Consider the following 24225-nt stretch of genomic DNA (forward strand, 5'->3'; position numbering starts at 1 on the left):
GGATGGGTGGAACACGGTGTTTTTTTTTTTTTTTTTTTTTTTTTTTTTTTTTTCGTTTCGGAAGCTACAACTGAGGGAGGTAATGAAGCTGAGGTGACAAGCTCCCATCTGCCTTCACGATCAGATCGGGACGAATGAGGTGGATCAAGTGTGAGCACATGTGCCATCATCAGCTACAAGAAGGCAAAATACCGAATCCCGTTACATGACTAGCTCTGTTCGCGTCGTCAAAGCTTGGAACTATGCCCGGAGGCATCGCGGTCTCTGAAATCGCAAAGTAAGTGGACATATGGACTAGTCTGATGGTTTAAAGCTAATATGCCTAACATCGGGAAGAAAAAGTAAACTTGACAGCTACCGTATCCAAAGGAGAGTTGTTTTATGTGAGGCGCATGACTAGTCATTACTATTTAGATATATATATATACATGCGGTCCAACGTATATCTACACGGCTATCTCTATTGATCAGCTTTCTTTATGTCTCTTCTTCCCTATAATTACCGCCCTTTACACCTCCATATCCTTCAAGGAGAATTCGATTACCTATTACCCAAATTCTTTCCATCTAATCATCTCTCTGCTGTTCCACTGCCTCATGGCTTGATGATGCCCTCTCCTATGCACCTGCCCCTAACTCTGCCGCTGCTGAATGTCATCCACCACTATGCTACCCCTGCGCAATGAGCCCCTACCACTATTAACTGACAATCCCAACTCCGCCAACTCCTCAGCGCTCATCTCACCGGCCACCTTCTTAGACTTTTTCCTTTCCCCTCCGCTCCCGAAGAGAGAACACCACCACTACTCTCCTCACCCATGCCCCCTTCCTCCGCCCTCTCCTCCTCCTCCTCCTCAACACCACCATAACTCCCCCCAACACTCTCCATAGTAAACGGACTAGCCGTCGGCCCATCCAACACCGCCAACTCCTCCTTACTCAACCACCTCGGCAACAACACCGCCCTAACCGGAATCAGCGCAAAGATGAACACTGGGAACCCCACCGCGGCAACAGTCTGAGTAATAGCAAACGTCGCTCCAAACGCTATGAGCTCGATAATCACAAACAGCCAAACCCGGCTTCTTCGCAGGGCCTTATTGTTAAGCGGATGGTTGGGGTTGGTCAGCCGACTGTCTTTGCAGAGGAAAACAAGCTTTTGGGTGATTCCGTTCCCCGCCAAGGCTTGGTAGCCCATGATGAAGAAGAGGCCTGCTAGCACGCCTTGCGGGATTAGATGTAAAACGACGAGGAGGGGACCCGTCATGGTTCCCAAGGTGAGCAGGCCTTGGGCGAGGTTGGAGACGCGTTGTTCGACTACGGAGATGGGTTTGAATTGATATGAATCCGAAGGATGGCCCTTGGATTCAGAGGAGTCGACGTCGGTGTCATCGTTTGTGACGACTTTGGTGACGCACAAAGAGGCAGTGTGGAAGGGTGCTTGCGGAATAAGGCCGTTGGGAAAGGGGATGCCAAGTAGGCCGGAGACGCCGGTGGTCAGGCCGAGGAGAAAGAGATCCCAGTGGAAGCCGGCGGGCTTGCGGAGGGGGAATTCAGTGCCTTGGGCAATGAGGGAGGAGACTGTGGTAGTTTGTGGTGTTAGCATAGATTATCAAGTGTAATGGTTGGGGGGGGGGGGGGGGGGGGGGGAAGGCATCTACCCACCATTATGATCAAACCAAAAAAGAATTGTCAACAGCAAAGCAAACGGGATAGCCAAGAAGACATGTCCCACGGGGATATCCCAAAAGTGAATAAACCACCCTCTGATCCAGCCATCCTCATGAGGCGTCGGGAAAAACGCCTTGCTGACCTCCAAGTGCTCCAAATGGATATGCTCCAGCTTTCCAAAGTGGACAAACCCCGTGAAGAACACCACTGTCAACGGCGTCCCATAATCCTTTAGAAAGACGCGAACGGTATGATTAAACAGACTGCTACCGCCCAATTCGCCACAGATATACGCAATAGCAAAGACGCAAAGCGCCACCACAACCGATAGATAAAACGGCGCTGCATCTCCTAGCCGCTGCAGCACCTGAACGCCCTTTTGCAGGTAAATAAACGCCACATAAAATCCAAAAATATCGCACGGAAACCTCGTGACGTAGCGCAGCCAGTTGCACGAGTTGGTGACAGCCAAAATCCAGTGAAACACCAAGGACCAGAGACCGATCCAGCACATAAAGGCCATGTAGTTGGTCCCCGTCGGCTCCATGATGTCGTAAACGGTGTAGTTGAAAACCGTAATCGGCCCCGTGACACCGACTATGACGAGCGGTTGACAAGCCAAGACACTGAATACCACGGCGCCCAAAACACTGGCAAGCAACACCTCATTGACTCCGTACATCCGGTCCGTCTTGGTGAACATGTCGAGCGAGAAGGCGAGGGCGGGGAGAATGTTGGCAAAGTACATGTATACCGTGGCGGGAACTACGCGGTAGTTCCAGGCGTCGGTCCAGTCGGAGAGGTAGTAAGGGGCGCGACGACGGAGATCGTTGACCATGCCCCGGAAGAGATGGATTTTGTACCATTTTGCGGTACGGGGGGTTCGGTGGTGGCGGTTTTCGGCTTCGCGGTCGGCTCCGGTAGTGGTGTGGTTGATATGGAGTCCTCCGGCTCCGGCTCCGGCTCCGGCTCCGGTCCCGGGGTCCGGGTGTGTTATGGATGCCATTGGATTTCCGTGATCGTGAAAATTTTCCAAAGAAGCTTATATCTCAGCGGTCGCTCAACTTGGCGGAACTGAGTGGCTGGTGAAAGCTACGCGTCAGAAAGATCTTCTGCGCCGTCGCCGCTCCGTGGTCTTCCTGGGCTGCGGCCCAGCGAAGTAGAACCTTTATAGTTGCCGTGGTACCTGGTCCTCGGCAAGATCTTGATAGTCCAAGCAAGACTCGTCTGTTATTTGAATCGTCGCCCTCGCCGTGATGGATGATGGCGCTGCGTGCATGAGTGTGCAGTGTTCAAGACAAAGCTTCTGTGATGTAGTCACCATTCAACTTGGCTTCTTGAAGGCAAAAATACCGGCCTCTAGGGGGGAAAAAACGGCGGTAACAAGAGATCAATGCAATAATTGAAACCCCCATTCCGTTCCTAGGTACTCACTTACTTTTCTTCACAGCCCTGTCCAGGTTTTCGAAATTCAGTTGACGGTCAATTCTTGGCTTTCATCTCTTCCCCGGATCGCCCCCCGTCCTTCCTTTGGCGGCGAGAAAACAGTGGGTCCCTCCCTCCAGCCAATCGGTGACGACGCCCGCTGATGTGCTGCTACTAATCTCCCCTACAGTACACTAGATTCAGGACAGCCACAGTTGGATATTGGTATCGCCGGCAGTTTCTGACCATTAAATTGTCAGATATATACTTGTTTGAAGTTTTCGTTTTTTTCTTTCAAGTAAAATTGCAACGAGATTTCCAGAGATCCATTCTGTATGCAAGCATGTACAAGGCCCATGATAGCCAGGGCACTCACTCCAAACAATGCCCGTCCCAGTCCCTACCTATTCCTCCCGTCTATTTCAATAATGATACAACGAGGCTCGCTATAGTATGTACTGGTGCGCTTGCTTGTCAACCAACTCTCGTGTGAATGTGAAAAGGTAACATGTATATTCCTCCGCTTTCTTTCTTTTCGTTCTCCCAAGTCCCAGCCTCAATTCGATATCAGTACAAGAGTAGAGTAGTACAGTTACAGACCTAATGAGCCAGGTATAAAGTGTCATCACATACACGTCGGGGATCATGACCTCTTTCTCTTTCACTCTTTCATCCTTAATCTTTTCTCATCCTCTTCTTGAACAACAAATAAATAAAAATGCGTGCAAGAAACGCCCCCCCATTCTCCTTGGTAAACATAACAATTGGTGGTACAGAACAAATCAACATCAACAACATTGAGTTGGGGGATAATGGCTAAAACAACAACAACAACTTCCCTACTCCTTCTCCTTCTTTACATCCCTCGCACGTCTCATCTACCGCCGCCATTCTGTTACCTCATCCCCTCATTCCCATCACCTTTGCTCCTTGCTCTCACCCTCCTTGTTGCCCGTAGCGTCAGCTTTCTCTTCCCTCATAGCCGGCTGCGGACCCCGCTCCTCGGGAGTATCGGTGTTCTCGGTAGGGAATGGTGGTGGGGCGCTCTTGCGCTCGCCGTGGAAGTACTTGGAGAACTCCTCCTTGTCGGGCCACTGGCGGGGGCCGAGGAGGCGGACGAGGTCGTCACGCGACAGAACCTCCTTCCTGAGGAGCTCCTCGGCCACCATGCCAACCTCCTTCTTCTTGGCCGTCAAGAGGTCCTTGCACTGCTTGTAGGCCTCGTCGACGATGCGTCTCACCTCGCTATCGATGGCCTGCGCCGTCGACTCGGCAAACGGTTTCTGGAACCGCTCCGCGCTGTCGTCAAAGTGCAGCATGCCCACCTTTTCGGACATGCCCCACTCCGTCACCATAGCGCGCGCCATGCGAGTGACCTTCTTGAAGTCGTCGCTGGCACCCGTTGTCACGACGGGGAAGTGAAGCTCCTCGGACACGCGGCCACCAAGAGTCATGGCCATGCGGTCCATCAGCTGCTTGGTGTTCATGAGGTAGGCGTCACCAGATGGCAGGTACTGAGCGTAGCCGAGTGCGCCCTGGCCACGAGGAATGATGGAGACTTTGAGAAGAGGGTCGGCCCACTGGAAGAACCAGCCGCAAATGGCATGGCCGGCCTCGTGGTAGGCAACTGTCCTCTTCTCCTCGGGGCTGAGAACCAGGGACTTGCGCTCCAGACCGCCAATGACACGCTCGATAGCCTGCTCGAAGTGGATCATCTCGACCGTCTCCGCATTCGCTCTGGCAGCTATGCACGTTGTTAGCACATGACATCAAGCGGGGATACGACAGTCAAGGTCAAGAAAAAACTTACCGACAAGAGCAGCCTCGTTGACGACGTTGGCAATGTCAGCACCAGCGAAGCCAGGAGTCAAGGCAGCGAGACGGCCAGTGAGGAACTCGATATCCTCCTTGGTCACAATTTTGGCCAGATGGACCTTGAAGATGTCCTGACGACCCTTCATCGTAGGCCTATCAATGTTGATGTGTCTATCGAAGCGACCGGGACGCATAAGAGCCTTGTCAAGGATGTCGGGTCGGTTGGTACCGGCGAGGACGACTACCTGCTCAGTTGTATTGAATCCATCCATCTCTGTAAGAATCTGGTTGAGGGTAGCCTCGCGCTCGTCGTTTCCTCCACCCCTGAAGCCGCCGTCGGAACGAGACCGACCAATGGCATCGATTTCATCGATGAAGATGATGCAGGGAGCGTTCTTCCGCGCCGTGGCAAAGAGATCACGGACACGGGACGCACCGACACCGACAAACATCTCGACGAATTCGGAACCGCTGACACTGAAGAAGGGAACCTGCGATTCACCGGCAGTCGCCTTGGCAAGCAGAGTCTTACCGGTACCGGGGGGACCAGACAGGATAGCACCACGAGGGATCTTGGCACCGAGCTTCTGGAAGCGCTCGGGCTCCTTGAGGAACTGGACAAACTCCATAATCTCGACCTTGGCCTCATCCATACCCGCGACATCGGAGAACTTGACCTTGACCGCAGTATCGTGATTAAACATCTTGGCCTTGCTCTTGCCGATGCCGAACATGCCACCGGGGCCGCCAGCGCCGCCAGGACCTCTCCTGGAAATGTAGGCAAGCAAACCCACAAGCACCAGGGTAGGGCCGAAGGCAAGGATGATGTTGCCCCAGCTGAATTCGTTGGCATAGCTGACAGGGATCCTCTCAGCTGGCGGAATCCCAAGCTCAGCCTGGGCCTCGTCTAACCTCCTCTCGAAAGCATCGATAGAGCCAATGGTGAAGTAGTAGTGGAAGCCGGGAGAAGCGGCGGGCGAGTCGGGATACATTTGCCTGACAGCCTCCTTGTTGAGATCCACGATAACACGATCCTTGACGACCGTGAGCTTCTCGACCAGGCCCTTTTCCAGAAAGTTCTTGCGCAGTTCCTGCCAGGTGATCTCGCGAGAGTCGTTGCCGGGGAACAGCACCTTGTAGGTCCAGAACAGAACAGCGGTACCAATAACATAGTTCATGAGGCCGCCGTCAAAGCCCTGGGGAGGCTCTTGACCACCTTGGCCCTGAGCACCAGGCCTCTTGGGCCCTTGCTGGCCTTGCTGCTCACCACTTTGCTTTCCTTGTTGGCCGTCGGACTGCTGTTGGCCGGCTTCCTTGCCTTCGCTTTGCTTATTCTGCTCCTCCGACGTCTGCGCTTTCCTGTCGGAATCTGACATGTTCGAAGTGAAAGTGTTGTCATTGAAGCCACTGGCGATAGACTTTGCATTTGGGTTCTTCCTCATGTATTCGACCTCATGTTCACCGAGATCCTTGGCCAGCATAACCAGAGACTTCATGCACCTGAGCTGCTCAAAGATGGTGATGTTGCCACTGATCCACTTTTTCAGAAGCTCTCGCGTCTCCTTTGGGCAGCCGTAGTGCTTGATGCCTTGGAGGATAACATCCTGGCCCTCAATCTTGATTCCCGTCTTCAGTGCGGCCTTTTTAATGAAAGCATCGAAATCCTTGAGATCCTGCTTCTCCATGCGCACCCATCCTGGGGGCAGGGGGCGTTTGGGCTCGAAATCTTCCTCGTCCTCCTCGGGCTTGGGCGACTTGTTGTCGTCATCTTTCTTGGGTTCGGGCTTCTCGGTCGATTGTGTCGAGTAGAGCCGAGAGGTAGGTAGCTGGCGAGCGGACGAGAGGGAGGCCCGGGGGAGGCGGGATGCACGGTATGCGGGCCGGGTGGTAGTCCGGAGGGCCTGCCTGGCGCAAAGCGCAAGCTGCTGCGACGATTGGCGAAATCTGACCGCCATGGCTGGAGGGAGAGACGGTTAGATATGGGAGAAGAGCTGGAGGGGTGCTCTTCGGCTTGGAGGAGGGGTAGGTCAAGGGTGGTGGTGGTGTTGCGCGATGCGCGGATGGGATTCCAACTGAAGCTGGAGGTCAGTGCGGGCACACCCCAATCGAAGAAAACAGGTAGCCAGCACTAAGTAAAAGATGGATGTGCAGCTGGTGGTCTCCTACTGTAGCTGCCATGCACTTTTGGCGACGTGAATTGGGTTGGTGAGGGCCCAGGAAGTCGCGGGAGCTCGGTGGTGTGGTGAGCTTCCTTGCAATGAATGGGACGGGACGTTGAAGGTTGCGACTGCAGGTAGTCGAAGGTGGCGGTAGGTAGGTAGGCAGGCACGTAACGGATGATGTACTGCCCCTGCGATCATGCAGTGTATGTACCTTGGATGTAGTGGCTGACGGCGGTAGAGCTACGGAGCCGGCGAGCTGGCCTGACTGGTGACTGACTGACTGACTGACACTGCACGCAAAGCAGCTTCCTCCACCTGGTCCGTCCGATATGGCCGACGGGGGGGGGGGGCGGCACTGGAGAAAATCAGGTCAAAGCCATTCCATTTGCACGCATCATGCGGCTAAGGACGGACCCCACCCGCCTGTAGGTTACAGCGAGTGCTCCACTCCACACTCACTCGGGTCGGACCTATGTAGCTGAATGCCTGCCTCTTGACGTCCGCGGACCCTGAGAACTTCCACTTCGGCGCCCGACGTTTACACTCGCTATGATCTTCACAGTTGCGTCACGTGTCAAGACAGCTTACCCACCCGTTTGCTCCAAACTCCAACAAACAGAATGCTCGGAATAGCTGCGCTTTTGTGCATTCAACTGATAATTCTAAAATGGTATCCAAGTGGAAATTACAGCATAACGTCTTCCTAATCAGCCTCACCGTCAACAATCACAATCATCAATTGTATCTCCCCCCTTCGCCATCCACAACTCCCCATAAACGCCTTGCGCACTGGTTCCCCACCATGGATGTTTTCCCAACAAGTCGCCAATTCTCCAGGATCCACAGCTATACAAATCCAGCCTCTGCTAGATTTCCATCGTTTCTGGACGTCGAGAAAAGAGAGCCATGCATATGCTGAAATGTATACCATATTGCAAGTACAAAATGCTTCTACTTCTTAAAACAAACACACGAAAAATATGAGTCAAAACAGCTTGGTGACATGCTGTGACCCTCCAGAATGTAAGTGTTGAATAGCAACAGAGATGAGATGCATGCCCCCCTTATCAAAGATCGTAAAAGTCCCTTCAAACCAAAATACCTATACCCTTCCATCTCCATGATAGCCCGCTTCCCAATGCAATACAATGCATAAAATGTGGTCGCATCCTTCATCAGTCTTCCCCGTCCTCGCGAATTCCAGCCTGCTTTTGTCTGGGGTCAATGACCCTTCATAAGACTCTCAAGCTGGTCTCCCTAGTGGCTTCCATTGTTTTGCTTGAGAGGACCCTTTCACTATCACTGCTGATGTGGTACATCGCTGCCAAAGTTGCCATTTTCGACACTAGGATATTCACCACCGCTCATCTCTGCCCAATTCCAGTCCAGTGTTACTGGTAAGCTGAACAAATCTTGCGGCAACATCGGCTGTTGGTAAATCGATCTTGGGTCGCCCGCAGACGGGTCCGCCAGCCCATCCATCACAAAGTCGGCAGGATTCATGTTGGCGATGGCACCGAATCCAGTAAGATCAGCCCAATTGCCGTAGTCAATGCCTTCCATGCCAGTTGGGCCGTCAGTCCATCCGTTGGGCGTCATCCCCGGTGATGGACTCTGACTGAATGGACTGTGGCCGCTCTGTGGGGTGCGGGTGCTTTGCACACCTGGCGAAAGATGATCTTTCACTGATCCCGAATTCGGCTGTGGTGTGGCTGCACTGCCTGCTGTCGGAGGCCGCGGCGTCATGGTTGCGTTCGGATTGAATGAAGAGGCGTGGTCCGCGGATGCGGTAGTGCTCGATGCTGCCTTTCTACTAGATGCTTGCTCCTGCATCTTACGCTTGCGTCGTGACGAGTTCTCTTTCTCGGCTTTGTCAATGACAACCTTTGCGATGCGCTCGAATTCAGCGCAAATACCGAGCATGCGGTGCACACCGCCGGTCTCGGCCTCATGACCAAGCATGGACAGGAAGGTTACAACCACACTCATCAGTTTTGCGTCCGAACGCGCCCTAGGGTCCAAGGGATTCTGGAGGATGTTTCCAAATAACGTCACCAAGGCCGAGACAGGGAAATACAGCACCATCCTGTAACATCTATCAGTGAGTGTGTGAATGGTTCTTCATTCGGAGTTAGACTTACCAGACGCATGAAAAGTCGCCTTGAGGGATATACTTGAGCAGAGAAATCGAGGCTCTTGCGGCTGATGTACACAGTGCTGCTGAAGAGAAGATTCTGGGGTTCAAAGGCCTGGCATTGAGGCCTTGAATGGCAAAGTTTGACAGGCGACTAGTCCAGTAGCCGTGGTGAATAGACATACGATGAATCGTTGTCAAACAGTTGTAGTAGGTAAAATGCAGCATGACGACGTGAAGGATCAGTGGTGTATGGGATGCCTTGATTTCATGCTCGGGTCGGAAGTCGATGGGAATACTGTCTTTCCAGTCTTCAAGTTCCTGATCCAACTCTCCAATGGTGTTCAACAATTCACCATCCGACTGCTTCGTGGCCTTCGTTGCGTATAGTCTTTTATACACCTTGCTCTCGACGATGGAGATCTCAACCATCTTTCTGAAAAGATTCATCTTTCCTTTCCCATCAGCAAGGGGAATGTTACCGATGCCGTCGGCGGGATCTTCGTCAGGAAGGTCAACGTTCATGTCATCATCGTCTTGCGCGGGCGGCCGTCCAGATCGTAAGCAAAGGTCCTTATCCAACATATAAGCGATCCAGAATACCCGTTTCCGCTGTTCAATCTCGATTGGGTTCAGGTTGAAGCCGGTTCCGCGCTTGTGGAGGCCGATAGTATGTGAAAGGCGAATTGCTGTGGCAATGAGAAGGAACGACGGCTGTGGGTTAGGAGTGCCCTGCATAAAGAGAGACATACCCAGGAGAGCCTGGACACTAAGTAAGTCAGTATTGCGCATTGTCAGCTCCGAGAAGACTGCCATGGCATTCTTCATATAACCCCAAGCCTTATCATCTTCTTCCTGTGGAACCAAATTGCTCATCACCCGCAGACGGTAAGCGATAGCCAGCGCCACGTTCAAGCTTGCCCACCATCCGGATCCCTGATACGGGTCAGGGGAATACTGTCTTTCGACCAGATGCATAAATGTTGGCTGATGGAACAACGGAAACATGCAGTTGAAGTTCTCAAAATAGTCTTTGAGAAGCGACATGGCTTCCGGCTTGGGAGGTAGCTCTTTGAAAATTACGCGGCGGAACAGATCGCCAAAAATGTCGGGCTTCCATCTTGTCCATTTGTGGTCGTCAACCGAAACATCAGAGATCATCTGCTGGAATGAGCTGTCACCCATCTTCTCATTGACCCACTGGATGCCCTTGGGAGAAAAAATTGAGAAGCCGGAAGATGACCCTTTGACAAGTTAGCAGTGACACCATCAACCCAGGGCCTACATGCCAAGGACTTACCAATGTAACGAGTTTCGCCATTGTTGTTTGTGACGAGGGAGCACATCATTTCAGACAGGGCTGAAACCTCCTGTTCTGTCTCCTCCTTGTCGACTTTCTCGGGAGCTATCGAGGCCCGCTTCTCCCCCTCTTTATCTCTGGGCGCTTCAGGCAAAGGCGAGGCCAGCGAGCTGCGCGGCGTCGAATTGTTTCCATCTTGTCCCGATGCTGCCTGAGAGGGTGAGGTAGGGTTGGAAGCGGCAGCCTGTGAGGTTTGTCTCGACTGTGCTGTCTTCTCCGCGAGCTTCCTTTCAAGCGTTCCGAGGTCGGTGGCTCCGTTATCATCGTCTCCGAGCAAACCTGTCGGCCTGGTTAGGAATCATGCCAAGCTGGAGGCGAGCTACGGGTAAATACCTGATAGTCTCAACAAATGTTCCATGCGGCCTAACCGATTCTCGAGACCTTCAATGTACTTGGCACTGCAAGACACTCAACGATGAGCCAATGTTCACGTGCCTGAGCATCTGCGGGAGGTGTGACATACCCCTTGGGAGGACTTCTCTTCTTTTCCACTTGGGTGAAGACGCAATCGGTCTTGTAGTTTATGCAGTGCGTGCAAGCTGGCAGCTTTCCATCACACTTGATCTTCTTCTTTCTGCACATATCGCAAGCCTAGGGAATTGGGAAGGAGCTCTGTCAGCGACGGTTCTTCGATGGACACCCCCCGGGTTTCTGATCTTGGCCAATGTCTAACCATGACTCACCCTTGCTATCCTCCTCCTCTTTGCCTCGCTTGTATCATCAAGCAGCCCATGCTCACCAAACATTTGTGCGACAGCTAGGTCATGTGGAAGTTGCTGGATGGGTATGCCATGCTCCGTGTAGCCCCCGAAGATCTGAGGCGGCTGGTTCAACAGCGGTGGAGGTGCCATGGGCATCTGGAAACCGCCGTGGAGGTGATCCATGGTTGTGGTGGTGGTGGTTGGCGGTGGTGGTGGTGGCAAGAGACAGCCGTCGCCGTGTATATTACTTTGGAGCAACACAGTATATGTTGAAGAATCGGGATCGTCTGGTCGGCTGTGAAGTCGGGGGTCGGTCAGATAAGTGGTTTTTGCCCTTCACTTATCGGCTGTGACGCTGGTGGTGTCGAAGGGAGTCGGATATTATGTATTAGGGAGAATGTGGAAAGCCGTTGACAAGCAGGGGAGATATGGCGGCGGGCGGGTACGTAGTAGTAAATAGGCCTTACGGGGACTGGAGTCGAGGCTCGAAAAAAAAGAAAATAGGCGCCCGGGGTACAGGGGCAGGAGAGCTATTACATAGCACGCAGGGGCAGCAGGTGGTTGTAGTAGCTGGAGCCGGGAGGCCTTTCACACGCCCTCCGCACACCTCTCACACCCTTCCACCTCACACCGTACGGTGAGTGGTCTGTGGTATCTTGGGGGAGTGGCCGTTCTCCTATCGGACGGTCCCGTCTCGGTCTGGTGAACGTGAAGGACAACGTGGGACTTGACTAGCCCGCTTCACACCACTATTGTCAGACTTGACGGTCGAATCAAGGGGCCGGAAAATAGACCGGATCGCTCGGAAATCTGGGGTCGTGTTTTGGCTATTCCCCGGCACTCACTCGATGTCTTTACTAGAGGTTTGTATGTATGTGGTTGTGCGCCGAGTAGTCCAGTGAGATTTGAAGCGGAGGAATCTATCCGCAAGCGTCTTCCTTCTGCGGGCGCTGTTGACCAGTATACACGTAAAGCCGTTGAGGCTCCTTGTGGGCTAGGGTAGGCTGTGGTAGGCAATGGGTAGGTGATCCGTAAACGGTTTCCAACGGCGAAATGGAGCTGGAAATAGAAGCTCCAAGCTTGATAGGATTCTTGTCGGACGATTAGTGGCTCCAGTCGTATGCTAGTGCGCTATAGCACAGAGCGTGGAAGTTGGGTGCTCGGCTGCCCCTGTTTGGCCGTGAGAGATTCGCTGTTCAAAGGGTCCAAGTGAGAATGTGGTGGTAGGGCTGAAGGGGCGGCTTGACAGCTTGAACCCCGACCAGGCAGACGAGATTGATACTACTCGCAGGTGGTGATGGGATGTCTGAAGAACAAAAGGAGAAGATGCAGAGAAGTGGAAACTCGAGGTATCAATTCCATGTCAACCGAGCATCAAAGTACGTGCACGAAAAAGGAAGGACCTGCGTCGGACACACGGGCGTTATTCGCAGCGAGCGTGGACGCTGATAGGCTCGCCGTGTTAGTGTTTACAGCATCATGTGCGAGGGAAAGTGAACTGTCCACTCACACGGTGGAGGTGACATTTCGCTGATGAAGAGACTGCATGGCTAACGTGAAGTGCAGTGAGCTCAGCAGCTGCAACTTCTACTTACTTCTTAGTTCTTGGCATCACTCGACGTGCACTGTGTGGCCCAGACGGACCCTTCATTCACGATTGCTACTGCCTCCTACAGTGTACCATAGTATATACAACTGAGGAGAACTAATTCCAACCGAGGACGAAACGTGAAACTTGCCACTCGATTCCATGTTGTTTTGAGAAGCACGATGGTGAAGAGCTATATCATCAAAGGAATAAGCCATCTTCCGACAACCCATGCGATCGGTACCTGTCTAAAGCATTGCGGGGAGAAAAGAGTCGGGCATCAATGACAAACTCCCCTCAGATCCCCCCTTCCTCAGACAGGTCGATACATAGGTACTGTATCATCCATCATCGGACGCATCGATTAGGCCCTGGCTCCCTGGGCATGTAGTAGAGGTACTAGTGTATCTACACACCATAGCCCAATCCAAGAAAGGGGTTCACCTTCCGCCATCACACGTGCTGGCTCAAGGCACCGGAAGCTGTTTCTGCATCACAACGTCCGTTCCATAAAATCCCCGATATGGTGGACTCGGCAAGCACCTGCAATTTAGTACATACATACGCGTACATACCTCTGGAGGGACTGAGGCCCTGTTTCCAAGCCCCAACTGCACTCAGAGTCAGAGATGCTGACGGCCTTAACCCCGAACTGTAATTCGCATAACTTGTGACGTAAATAGATAGATACTAAGGATTGGTGGGTTTTATACAATGTGGCACGGCATGGCACGATAACTTCACCAAAGACGAAGCCATCATAATACCTAGTATCTCATGTCTGTCTCCCATCAACAACATAGTCTAGGTACATAAAAGCCTACTCGTACACCCCATAAAACAGCTGGGCATCCAAAGAATACCTAGGTACAACTACCTTCTCCGAATTCCCCAGATCCCTCCGTCCTCTTCACAATGTCCACCCCAAAAATGACATTTGTCAGCCATTGACTCCGCTATCGTGAACAATCCTGCAATTATTACCCGTCTTCGCCCGTCCGTCAAAGCGCACGAGCAGCCACGAGAAATTACACCGATCAGACACCCGTGCAGTGGTGAGCGCCGCTCCGAGCGGGGCAGCCGTTATACTACCCATCAGTGTACATACACTACTTAGTACTGTTCATGTCCGACCGTTTGCATTCTCTCTCTCTCGCGTTCGTTAGCTCGTCTCGTCCGCCGACCCCCCTCCATCGCTTAATGCTACCTACGCTCAGGTAGTCTTACTCTGAATAGCTCCCGTCCATTAAGTTCTTTGGTTTCATCAGTGTCTCAACTCCCTTGCTATGGTTACTTTGGTTGCTTTTCGGGGGTTTCTCTGGGTTAGTTCTATTCTCTCCATGATGCGGAATGGATTTTTCTTTTTCTTCAATTTTTTTTTAATTTTTTTTGAATTTTATTTAATTTTTTTTTTTTCTTTTTTTTTTTTTTTTTTTTTGAAGAAGTAGGAACCTTCGGGCATGTTCCATCCTGCATAAAGATCTACATCATCACTGCCCTCAATAGAAAAGCTGCTGGGACCCTCTCGGGTATGGGGGTGTTAAACGCAAGGCCTCGGTTCTGTGTTATTGCTGGCCTGATTATATCATAGCACACTTGATTTGTAGCAGCACCTACTGGTGGTAATCGTGAGGAGACACGGATGGTTCTAAAGGAGACAGACAATAAACGAAGCGAACCGTGAATCTTGATGCTATGCTATCAAGTTGCTTGATGTGATACGATAGTCACGAAAGTTTTGGCGGCGCATGGCGGTTGGGTTGGCAACCACTCAGGTTGGCATGACACTCTTTGGACACACGACGACGGATGGAATATTTTCTCTGAAATCAAGTACCTTGTCATCATTGAAAACAGATTTCGTCCTTCGCCATCATGTCTTTCACTTTTCTCTTCGCCTCCTATCTTCCTCGCATTACGCAATTCGACCACCATATACGACCCCCCCGTCCGCCACTCTGGTGCAGCACAATGATCCTATCGCACAGCTCTCTGTATTTACACCGATGCCGCTCACCCTTGATCAACGCCTCCCATACGTTGGCACAATGTGCATTGTGTACGCAGGAATAACAGACGAGCATCCGGCCACGCTGTTACTCCTTCTATAATTCCGATTGGACGATGCGTATTGCTCTAACATGCACCGAAAATCGCCGAGAGTTGTTGCACGATATGTGCCAGAAGGCGAGATGATTGCTCCTTGCTGGATCTACAGTTCTATCCAACAACTATATGGAGAGAATGGATTCTAGAGTATTCGAAGATCGGTACGTGGGTACGCAACAGACACATAGCAACAGTTATAACAGGCAAGAATCGGCGTCAAGGGGCGCGGCGTGGTGGTGAGAGTCGTTCAGTCCAGTTCAGTTCCAGAGAAACCATCAGCTTTTCTGCTGCACTTCACTTGCTCTTTTTCTCGCTTTGCTTTACTTGCACTGCTTCTCTTTCCTTTCCCTATCTTCATATCTATCATGTAGCCCGAGGTATATGCCGACCTGTCCTCCGAACACTTTCCTTCCTTTCGCCGCCCCCAGAACACAAAAATCCAACTGGATTACATACCTGTGTGTGCCTGCCGGCCAAGCCATGATAAGAAGAAGGAAGAGGCTTCTAGCAAGCCATAGCCCTCGCTTCGGGATCCCTCCATCCCCTCCATTTTTTTTCTCCGCGTCCGCTGTGCCCGTGCCTCGAACGGACTGACCACAAGACATTATAGAATAAAGAAAGAGTGTGTGTTAAGTTGGAGGGAGATGAGAAGAGAAATGAAAAAAAAATGTCATGTACATCGACAATGGGCGCCGAAGGGAAGATGACTGCCAGATGAAAGAGAATGAAAGATAAAAAGAATGAAATAAAAAAAATAATAGTTGACAAGAGAATGTTGATATCATGTCCAAGAAGCTTCACAAATTTTACCAAGATGACTGCAAAAGAAGAAAAAAAGGTGGATGGCTCAATATGGGTCAAAGATGGTAAAATGGCTATGTCCAAAAAAAGATGAAGACAAAATTATCCCATCACATATCCTCAGTAAATCTTGACCCAGATCCTCGGGACCCATCCCGGGATACCAGACTCCGACCGATCGGGTCTGGCAATAAAGAAGCACGTGCAGGCGGACTTGGAGGTCCATGACTGCCAATCGGTGACGCCGGCGTTACCGGGTGCGTGTCATCTGAAAAGGGGCTTGTTGCTCTCGCTCCCGTTGATCCTCCATCCTGCTGAACAATCGCGGTCCTCCCCGGTCCTGACCTAAAGACGGGAACGCCGCTTATGGGCCGCATCGGAGACCCGAGTTTGAGCCGCTGCCCACCGAGGCCAAGGGCGCCCGTCGTCCCATCGGTGAACGCTACGGAATCCCGATAGTAGACGCTCTCGTGAGGATCCGGGTCGCTGTATCCATCTCCCCCAGATTCTAAAACGGATATCAGCTTCTTGCCTGATACCCGGTAGAAACCCGGTTCTGAGGCCGGAGGCTCAGTTGACGCGGCGGAGAATCGCTTGGCCCCCGTAAGACTGGCAAGAGCAGACGGGACTGCGTATGGAAGACCGCTTTCTGTCATTCCTCCTCCTCCTCCTCCTCCTCCTCCTCCTCTTCCTCCATTTCCTCCACCGCCTCCACCACTACCGCCTCCTCCTTCTCCTCCTTCCAGAGCTCCTCCTCCATGCTCATGTCCGCCCCGTTTCCGGGCTGCGGCCGCCAGACTACCACCTTCGCCCAGCAATCGGATGTTGCCGCCGCCGTTTCGCTTCTTCCATTTCAGAAGGAATAATAACAGGAACGCAATGAGGGCCATGCCCGCAGCCCCGCCTACGACACCTCCAATGATGGATCGCTGAGCGGTGGGCGTAAGTCCGCTGGAGTTGTTGTCCGTGTTGTTGGGGTCGACATACGGGGAGTCGGTCGTTCCGGCGGGGCTTGCGGATTCGCCACCAGCTCCCGCATTGCCGCTGTTGCCTTCTTCGGTCCCACCTGCTACGAGAGTCGGCACACCTGACGAGATGGATGTGAATTGAGTGGTTGAAGCTCGGCTTTTGGTGGAAGAAGCGAAGGTGGATGTCGAACTTGCAAAGGTGGATGTTCGGGTAGTGTTTGCGAACAAGGAATGGGACACATGCGTGCCGTTGGGATAAAACGATGGGATGCGAGCTATACGACAAGGCGCGCACACGGGCAAGGTGTTAGTCACTCACTGCGCATGGATCAAATCTGTCTGGATGAGGGAAAGGATGACACAAAAAAAGGAAGCATATGCATACTTGAAGAAGAGTTGAAAAGTCCGGAGGATAGCGATAGTGTGGGGAAGCTCGAGGTGCCATCTTGGTAAGATGCAGACGAGCTGTTGAAAGGAGCGGACGTCAAGGCCCCCGGCGCAGCCACGCCGGAGGACAGCGACAAAATAGCGGACGTTACAGACGACTCCGTGTCGACGGAGGCAGTTGGCGACGGTGTCCCATCGCCAAGTTGCGGAACTGAGACGGGCACGGTGGGCAACTGGCTACCCAGATCTCTGACCTCGGCAGTTAGCACGGCCACAGGGTCGGATGACTGTGTAACAGGTTCGGATGCCAGAGTCGAGAAGTGGACGAGAGCACCGGCGTCATCTATGATCTTGATGACGGACACAGTTTGGACCACTAACACTTGACGTGCATTTAGTGGTTCGGGTTGTTGTTGCGTATCGGGTGATGAACGAATGTCGAGATGTTTGTGGTCCTGGAGAGTGGTGTTGTCGCCGTCTTCATGTGATGGTTCCTGTGCTTGTTGTCCGGAGGATTGGTGGTGGTAGCGAGCGTGGTTGTGGGTGTGTATGTGGTTGTGTATGTGGTGTTGGTGTTGGTGTTGGTGAGGAGTTTGATCAAGTTCCTCTTCCGGCTGGAGCTGGCCTTGTTGTTGGTTGTGTTGGTGGTGCAAATGGCGGTGGTTGTGCCCAGCGCTGGAGCCTGTATGGGAATGGTCGATATTCTGGGTTTTGCGGGCCTGAGAGAGTGAAGGCCCGCCAATGTGGTTAGTCATGGCGTGTGTTGTGGTGCCTGCAGCCAGGCAGCCCAGTGACAGAGAGGTGGGTTGTTCCGAGCGCTTGTTTGGAGGGCGTTGGGTGCGCGATGTGTGGCTGTGTAATCGGGCAACGAGCGACGAGGGTTAAACGAGCGACTTGTCCAAGATGGACAGCTTTGGGTGACTTTTTTTTTTCTCTCTGTTTTCGCGGGGCCGGGGGGTGAGTGGCCAAGGAATGTGGGAGTCAGGCTTCGTGATCCGGTGATTCTGAGAGGACGACGGTTTCCCGTATTCGAGTGCGCGGGTGGCCGGGTCGGTCTGCAATAGTTCGTAATCGACAGCTGCGAAGCTACGCTGATGATGGCGGCGACGAGACGATGGAACAATAGCTACTCAAGGTATTGGTTGGCTGGCGCATTGTAGGAGATCATGGGCAAGATCTCGTCGAATCCATCCTCGGTCGGTATAGTAGTCCTGGGATCCAATGCTTTTTTTCTTATTTTTTTTGTCGTGTTCAGCGTCCACCTCTTTGATACTTTTCCCCTGTCGGAGTCTTCTCTTGTCTCAATGGCCCGCCGCTAACAAATGGGTAAGAATGGTAAACAAGACACGCTCGCTGCCCCGGCACTCGTCCGCGCTGTGATGAAGTCAACTCGGCCTCTTCAGACTGTCGCCAACATGCCTGGTTGAGAGAATGAACGAATGAATGACAGAACAACAAAAACAAGACAGCAGCCGGGGGAGAGAAGGGACAGGCAAAGAGGAGAGAAAGACCAAAAACATTGAATGAACAACGGGGGGCGGGCTGCACAGCGATAATAACCTCCGGGACCACGCCATCCACTTCCATAGTACCATACCCATACACCCATACCTCTCTGCACATCCATGGGCTCGCAGATGAAATGAGATGCCAAAATTGGGCACAGCATGCCCTCGCAATCCTCGCAGCCGTCGCATCTGCCCTGCAACTGAAATGACGGCGGCATGCTCCCTGGTCTTGATCGGGCCCCCCTGGATGGATGGAGGTGCCGTCCACGCCCTTTCCCGTTCCTGCCTTGGTTGCCCCTGCGCGCCCGGCGTTGAGCTGCCCTGGGCTGCCCGAAAGGGTCTCCGCTGCGGGATCCCTTCTAGCGCGGCGTCCAACATTCAATGCCTAGAGCCCTTTTCGGGGCCAACTCCAACTCGCGGGACCCAACACGTTTCTGCAATTTCGCTTCCCTGGCCCGATGTCTCTCCTCGTTGCGCTTTCCCCCGTAGGTGGCCCACCCAGCAAAACCCATGAATGCCCGGGCCATGGCAGGCCTGGCTCGCTGGAATCCACCCTGGTTGGGATGTGGTTCATAATTGGCCCACCACAGCCGCGTAAGTCTTCGACATCTGATGCCGTGATTGGCCTGCTGTGCAACTGAGAATGCACTGGCCAAAGATTGATGCCCGCAATTTCCACGACGGCCCATACAAACAGCAAGAGCGAAACAATTGCAGAGCACTGGTGAGACTGGGCATGACGATTGTCCTTCGCATCGATGCTGATGGATACGGCGAGGCTCTTTGGAGTTAGGGGAAGCTCCTGAGAATCACGATGCAAAAGGCATGTCTTTCTGCGATCAACATTTGAAACACTCGGGATTTCCCTGATGGGCGCAGCAAGAGACTCCTACCCCGCCAGGCCCGCCTACGTAGTGTAATGGGACCTGGCGGGTTGAACCTGAGTCGAGTCAAGACATGCAAGAGCTTCCAGTCCATCTTAAAGCCGTGGCCGATTGATACGAAGCTCAATCTCATTTGGGCCTGGGCAGTTGCGACTAGTCGTTGGCATCTTGCAAATGCCGCAACTGTCACACCTCGTGCCGTGCCACCGCACACCTGAAGGGACAGAGCGATGATACTTAACAGTAGGTGCCTTTTTACAGATAAAAGAAAGGCCCCATCTCCTCTATCAGCCTGGCAGTCTACTATACTATCTCTGAGCTGAGGAGACCTAACTCACTTGAAGTCTGCCTCTCGCTGCCCCTCTGGGTGTGGCTTAGCCTTGGTCAAGCCTTGAGGTTGTGCTGATACCTACGTGCCACAGCGAGGTACATGGTTCTGTTGAATGTGCTGGTCCAGGCTGCGATACTTATTAGTGAGCAAACCCAGACCAGCCAAACACTCTCCAGAGTTCCGTGCACCAACCGTGACAGTGGCATGGCATCTCCCATCGCGGAAATCCCGTTGAACTGGATATTAAACGTTCAGGTCAACCGATAAATGATACCTAGGATACGTAACCACCTTGTGGTCCTGAGTTCATTGCGGGAATGGATGTGTAAGTTCCGGCCAGCCGATGATCAATTGGTGTCTTCCTGTCTCGCTTACCCCTTTCAGATGTAAGCGGGGATCGTCAACTACCTAACCAACGTCCTAGAGCCCCAGGTCGACCTCTAGCCCGCTGTACGGCTGTATGTACCTGAACCCTAAGGTGCAGTAACAGTGGCACATCGGCAGTGACCAACCAACCAACCACTGGACCAGATGTAGGTAGAACGAGATCGATGCCCTGCTCAGGTCAACCAACCCCCACATCAAATCAACCCAGAACACTCACAAGTTCACTTCAGTTCCAATTAATCAAATTTGTTTGTTCAGAGCAAGTTCGTTTCAAATCCGTGTTCAGTGGCTGATCCGCCGAGGACCATGCCATCTATCCAAGACCTATCGCTGAAAGGGGCAGCATCGTCCTCGTCAGGAGGGCCATCAACACGGCCGTCCTCCCTACAATTACAATCACCTCTGCCAAGCATCGCCGTGGTTGATAAAGAGCAACAACAACAACAACACCACCAGAACGCCCTGGAGTGGACGGCAGGTCAAGGGCACGGCCTGGACAATTCGAATCCCCCTCCAGCGAACTATCCATATTCCCAATGGAACAGGCCGGCCGACCCTCGAACCTCGTCCACACAGTCCTTGGCCCCTTCGACCCCGACGGGCAGTTACAGGGACCCCAGGAGGACGCTGCTCGTTATTTACATTCATGGTTTCATGGGCAACGACTCCTCCTTTCGCTCCTTTCCCGCCCATGTCCACAACTACCTTCGACAAGCCCTGGCCGAGACACACGTCATCCACTCCAAAATCTACCCCCGCTACAAGACTTACAAGTCCATTGCTGTGGCCCGAGATAACTTCAGTAACTGGCTTCTGCCACATGAGTCGCCCACCACCGATGTTATCTTGATCGGCCATTCTATGGGCGGCCTGCTGGCTGCTGAAGTTGCTCTGTTGCCACGTCAACCTCAAGATCCTCCAGCTTACGACGACTCTCCCTTTCGCCATCGTATCTTGGGGACTTTGTCATTAGACGCTCCATTGCTAGGCCTCCATCCAGGTATTGTAGTGTCTGGAATTGCAAGTCTCTTCCGTAAGGCTCCGAGTCCTCCAGGTGCCACGAACGCGGCGCAAGAGTCTCACACGCTTTTCGCCCAGCAGTCGCCAGGGCTGTCACCAGATGCATCAATTTATTCCGAAATCTGTCCTCCTCCCGAGGCAACTTCTCCCATACCCAGGCCCACACCACTATCAACAACGTCGTCTCCCTCAGCATCTGATCCTTTCTTCAACCCAAAGTTCTTCAATGACGTGTCATTTGTGGACCGAGGATGGTTGAAGAACATAGCCCACTTTGCGCAAAAACACAGCCAAGAGAACCTTGTTGAGGCAGCTACTAACCACATCATATCACACTTGGAGTTTGGCGGTTGTCTGGCCGACTACCCCGGAATGAAGTCCAGGTATAACAGGTTGAGGAGGTTGGAAGATGTGGATGAGTTGATTCAGTCCCCAATGAGTAATGAGCATCTGGTCAGAGTGCGGTTCGTGAACTACTACACCATATCTACAGGGATACTCAAGGATAAGGAGTCTCGCAAGGGCAGTACTCCAAAGGTTGCGTCAGAGGTTGCTGCTCCAGAAGACGGCCCTTCGAAGTCGAAAAGGCTTGAAAAGGCTCCTGAGCACCGGGAATCTTTCGATACCGCGAGATCTCAGACCTCGACTCCGCGGAGCTCAACCGAAGAAGATTGGGAACTTACAGAGCTGGAACCCGTACCCGAACCAGATGATGGACCCGTCCATGGGCGTGTGGAAGCGGAGGACAAACCCCCTGCATACGTTTCTCACGAAGAGCTTGACAAGACTGCTGAACATTCCATCAGTAACACCAGCGGAAACGGCAACGGCAACGTAACTGAGCCCAGCATAGAAACAACCTCACTCCCTCTACCGGACCTCCCCCCGATCCCAGACACCCCCTCGCCGCCACCCGTCATAGACCTAAGCTCCATAAGCGACAAAGACGCTCGTAAAAAAGCCGAAAAGGACGCCAAGCAAGCGCGGAAGGAGTACGAAGCAGCAGTTAAGAACCGGGACAAGATTCTAAAAGAGCGGTTGAAAATTGTCGAAAAGCACGAGAAGGCGCAAGCCAAACTTGCAAGGGACATTCAAAAAGAGCAGGAAAAGCTGCGTAAGAACGCCGAGAAGCAGGAGAAGAAAGATGAGAAGGAGTGGGGACGGAAACAAAAGAAGGAAGAGAAATTGAGGGCGGAATCGACGGCGAGCAGGATTGGTGAATTGGAGACTCACCATTTGGCTCATAATCAGAGTTTAGATGGGGGATCGTTGTCGGCGTCGCTAGGGACCCCGGCTGGTGAGAGCAGCAGCAGCAGCGGGAATGTAACGGGAAAGAGCAAAAGCAAGAAAAAGGAGAAGGGAAAAAAGCCGAAGGGGGGAAAAGAGGAGAAACAAAAACTCCGCAAATTCTGCATGCTACCCTCCAAGATCAACGGCATCATGGACCCAACTTGGATTCAAGTCTACATGGAGGGAGTGGACGAAGTTGGTGCTCACTGTGGCTTGTTCTTCGCGGGGCCACATTACGATAAGCTGGTGGGGGATGTCAGCTCGAGGATCATGGGGTGGGTGCAAGACGATGCAAGCAAGAGGTTGTTGCTTGAGGGGATGCAGGGGTTGGATCTCGATTGAGTGAGTGAGGGTCTTGTTGATGGGGGGAGGGGAGAGGGTAGGAGGAAGAGAGAATGGGTACTGAGGGGCTACGGGCGAGTAATGGGGGATTGAGATATATGACACGACAGACACTGGATGAAACGATATGTATAGGACTGGACCCATCGATGATAGATACGCAGGCAACAGAGGATAACTGAGATAGTAAAGGACTGCGTAGCGTAAAGAACCGTTTAGTCTATGCATACATGCGATCAGCATCACGAACCAACTCGGCTGCGTAGGGGCACAGGAAGACCATAGTCCATGTACCTCAACTCGACACTATAGTAGCATGAATGGGCTTTGTTCTGGCTCACTTGTTCCATTCAACTCCATTGTTTCTTATTTTAAACTGTCCTTGTCTTACCCGTCCGTCCATCCCTTGCCCTTTCAATCCCACTCAATCTTCTACGTCTTTTCGTCCCATCCATCCATCCATTCATCCATCCCATAACGCGCTCAATCTTTTGTCTGAACTTTGCGCTACTCGAAACGACAAACAAAAACAATGAATGGCCGCAGTCGCAAAAAACAAGAAGCAGAAACGAGAAGCAGTAGCAGAAAAGCAGGAACACCAAAACATAGCAGGGCCGAAATGCAAAACCAGAACATGAAATGAGACGAACCACTTCCATTAACACAAGGCCATTGGAGAACTTGCTTTCCCTAGTATTCTCTGATCTGAAATCCCTCTCCTCTGATATTATAAAGTCGCAAAGTCATCGAGCCTCTCTCTCTTTTTTTCTTTGCTTCTTCGGGGCAACTACCTAGTAGGAGGGTGTTTGTGCGCAAGGCAGCTATGATCGGTCTAGCAGCCATGATCATCACCACCATCCCCCTCTCCGCAAAACCTTGCCAGCCGGCACGGCTTGGGCTTTTTTGTGATACATCTAATCACTCTCCTTCTTCTCTCCCTAACTAGGGACCCTACAGTTCCATCGCGGAAGCGCGCGTTCCCCTATCCCATTCAGTATGGTATCAACCTTCGCTTTACCCCCCCTTACCAAAAGGACTAATAGACGATATCCATGTCATTCTCTCCCCTTTCTTCTCTTGTTCGATTCTTTGTCCTCGCAAGGGCTAACCCCCCCCCCCCCCCCCCCTCCATCAGTATGCAAATAATCAGACGATGTAGAGGGTATGTGGACCTCATTTTTGCATTCTTGTGATAGAAAAAGACCAGCCGAAAAACCAAGTCGTACGTGAAACCTTGATTGAATAAACGTGATGTGAAAAAAAGCAGACAACCCCCCCTGAACGCCATGCTGGTATATGTCGTGTTATGTGGTTTGGAGAAAAACAAAGCAAGTTGAAGAGC

The 24225-nt window shown here is 52.4% G+C and overlaps 5 protein-coding genes across 5 annotated transcripts; 1 reads left to right on the forward strand and 4 right to left on the reverse strand.

Annotated features, from left to right (window-relative positions):
• Positions 1-384: 384 nt before the first annotated feature.
• On the reverse strand, positions 385-3149 carry NCU01480 (anion exchange family protein). Its single transcript, XM_951664.3, has 2 exons — positions 1666-3149; positions 385-1581 (listed from the first exon to the last, which is right to left on the reverse strand). Exons 1-2 carry the CDS (start codon positions 2675-2677, stop codon positions 737-739), a joined length of 1857 nt encoding a protein of 618 aa, XP_956757.3. The 5' UTR covers positions 2678-3149; the 3' UTR covers positions 385-736.
• Positions 3150-3544: 395 nt separating this feature from the next.
• map-1 (matrix mitochondrial AAA protease-1) lies at positions 3545-7409 on the reverse strand. The gene is made up of 2 exons (XM_951663.2): positions 4907-7409; positions 3545-4840 (listed from the first exon to the last, which is right to left on the reverse strand). The coding sequence occupies exons 1-2, from the start codon at positions 6864-6866 to the stop codon at positions 4014-4016; spliced, it is 2787 nt and encodes a 928-aa protein (XP_956756.1). The 5' UTR covers positions 6867-7409; the 3' UTR covers positions 3545-4013.
• A 505-nt stretch (positions 7410-7914) lies between these two features.
• NCU01478 (fungal specific transcription factor domain-containing protein) lies at positions 7915-12587 on the reverse strand. The gene is made up of 6 exons (XM_951662.2): positions 11251-12587; positions 11031-11158; positions 10901-10965; positions 10508-10846; positions 9215-10451; positions 7915-9159 (listed from the first exon to the last, which is right to left on the reverse strand). The coding sequence occupies exons 1-6, from the start codon at positions 11449-11451 to the stop codon at positions 8373-8375; spliced, it is 2757 nt and encodes a 918-aa protein (XP_956755.2). The 5' UTR covers positions 11452-12587; the 3' UTR covers positions 7915-8372.
• Positions 12588-15104: 2517 nt separating this feature from the next.
• Positions 15105-18662, reverse strand: NCU01477 (hypothetical protein). The gene is made up of 2 exons (XM_951661.2): positions 17120-18662; positions 15105-17009 (listed from the first exon to the last, which is right to left on the reverse strand). The coding sequence occupies exons 1-2, from the start codon at positions 17874-17876 to the stop codon at positions 15877-15879; spliced, it is 1890 nt and encodes a 629-aa protein (XP_956754.2). The 5' UTR covers positions 17877-18662; the 3' UTR covers positions 15105-15876.
• Positions 18663-19827: 1165 nt separating this feature from the next.
• NCU01476 (hypothetical protein) lies at positions 19828-23209 on the forward strand. Its single transcript, XM_951660.2, has 3 exons — positions 19828-20169; positions 20229-20377; positions 20490-23209. Exon 3 carries the CDS (start codon positions 20538-20540, stop codon positions 22881-22883), a length of 2346 nt encoding a protein of 781 aa, XP_956753.2. The 5' UTR covers positions 19828-20169; positions 20229-20377; positions 20490-20537; the 3' UTR covers positions 22884-23209.
• Positions 23210-24225: the final 1016 nt, after the last annotated feature.

The sequence above is a fragment of the Neurospora crassa genome, linkage group V, assembly GCF_000182925.2.
Source record: "Neurospora crassa OR74A linkage group V, whole genome shotgun sequence".
NCBI classification, from domain to species: Eukaryota; Fungi; Ascomycota; class Sordariomycetes; order Sordariales; family Sordariaceae; genus Neurospora; species Neurospora crassa.

Excerpts from the sequence above, each read along its gene's own strand:
- NCU01476 (XM_951660.2), top strand. The coding sequence starts at position 20,538 with ATGCCATCTATCCAAGACCTATCGCTGAAAGGGGCAGCATCGTCCTCG.
- NCU01480 (XM_951664.3), bottom strand. The coding sequence starts at position 2,677 with ATGGCATCCATAACACACCCGGACCCCGGGACCGGAGCCGGAGCCGGA. Across the intron at positions 1,582-1,665 it reads TTTTTGGTTTGATCATAATG|TCTCCTCCCTCATTGCCCAA; the intron begins GTGGGTAGATGC and ends AAACTACCACAG.
- map-1 (XM_951663.2), bottom strand. The coding sequence starts at position 6,866 with ATGGCGGTCAGATTTCGCCAATCGTCGCAGCAGCTTGCGCTTTGCGCC. Across the intron at positions 4,841-4,906 it reads CAACGAGGCTGCTCTTGTCG|CTGCCAGAGCGAATGCGGAG; the intron begins GTAAGTTTTTTC and ends CAACGTGCATAG.
- NCU01478 (XM_951662.2), bottom strand. The coding sequence starts at position 11,451 with ATGGATCACCTCCACGGCGGTTTCCAGATGCCCATGGCACCTCCACCG. Across the intron at positions 11,159-11,250 it reads AGAGGAGGAGGATAGCAAGG|GCTTGCGATATGTGCAGAAA; the intron begins GTGAGTCATGGT and ends CCAATTCCCTAG. Across the intron at positions 10,966-11,030 it reads AAGAGAAGTCCTCCCAAGGG|TGCCAAGTACATTGAAGGTC; the intron begins GTATGTCACACC and ends AGTGTCTTGCAG.
- NCU01477 (XM_951661.2), bottom strand. The coding sequence starts at position 17,876 with ATGACTAACCACATTGGCGGGCCTTCACTCTCTCAGGCCCGCAAAACC. Across the intron at positions 17,010-17,119 it reads ACTTTTCAACTCTTCTTCAA|CTCGCATCCCATCGTTTTAT; the intron begins GTATGCATATGC and ends CTTGTCGTATAG.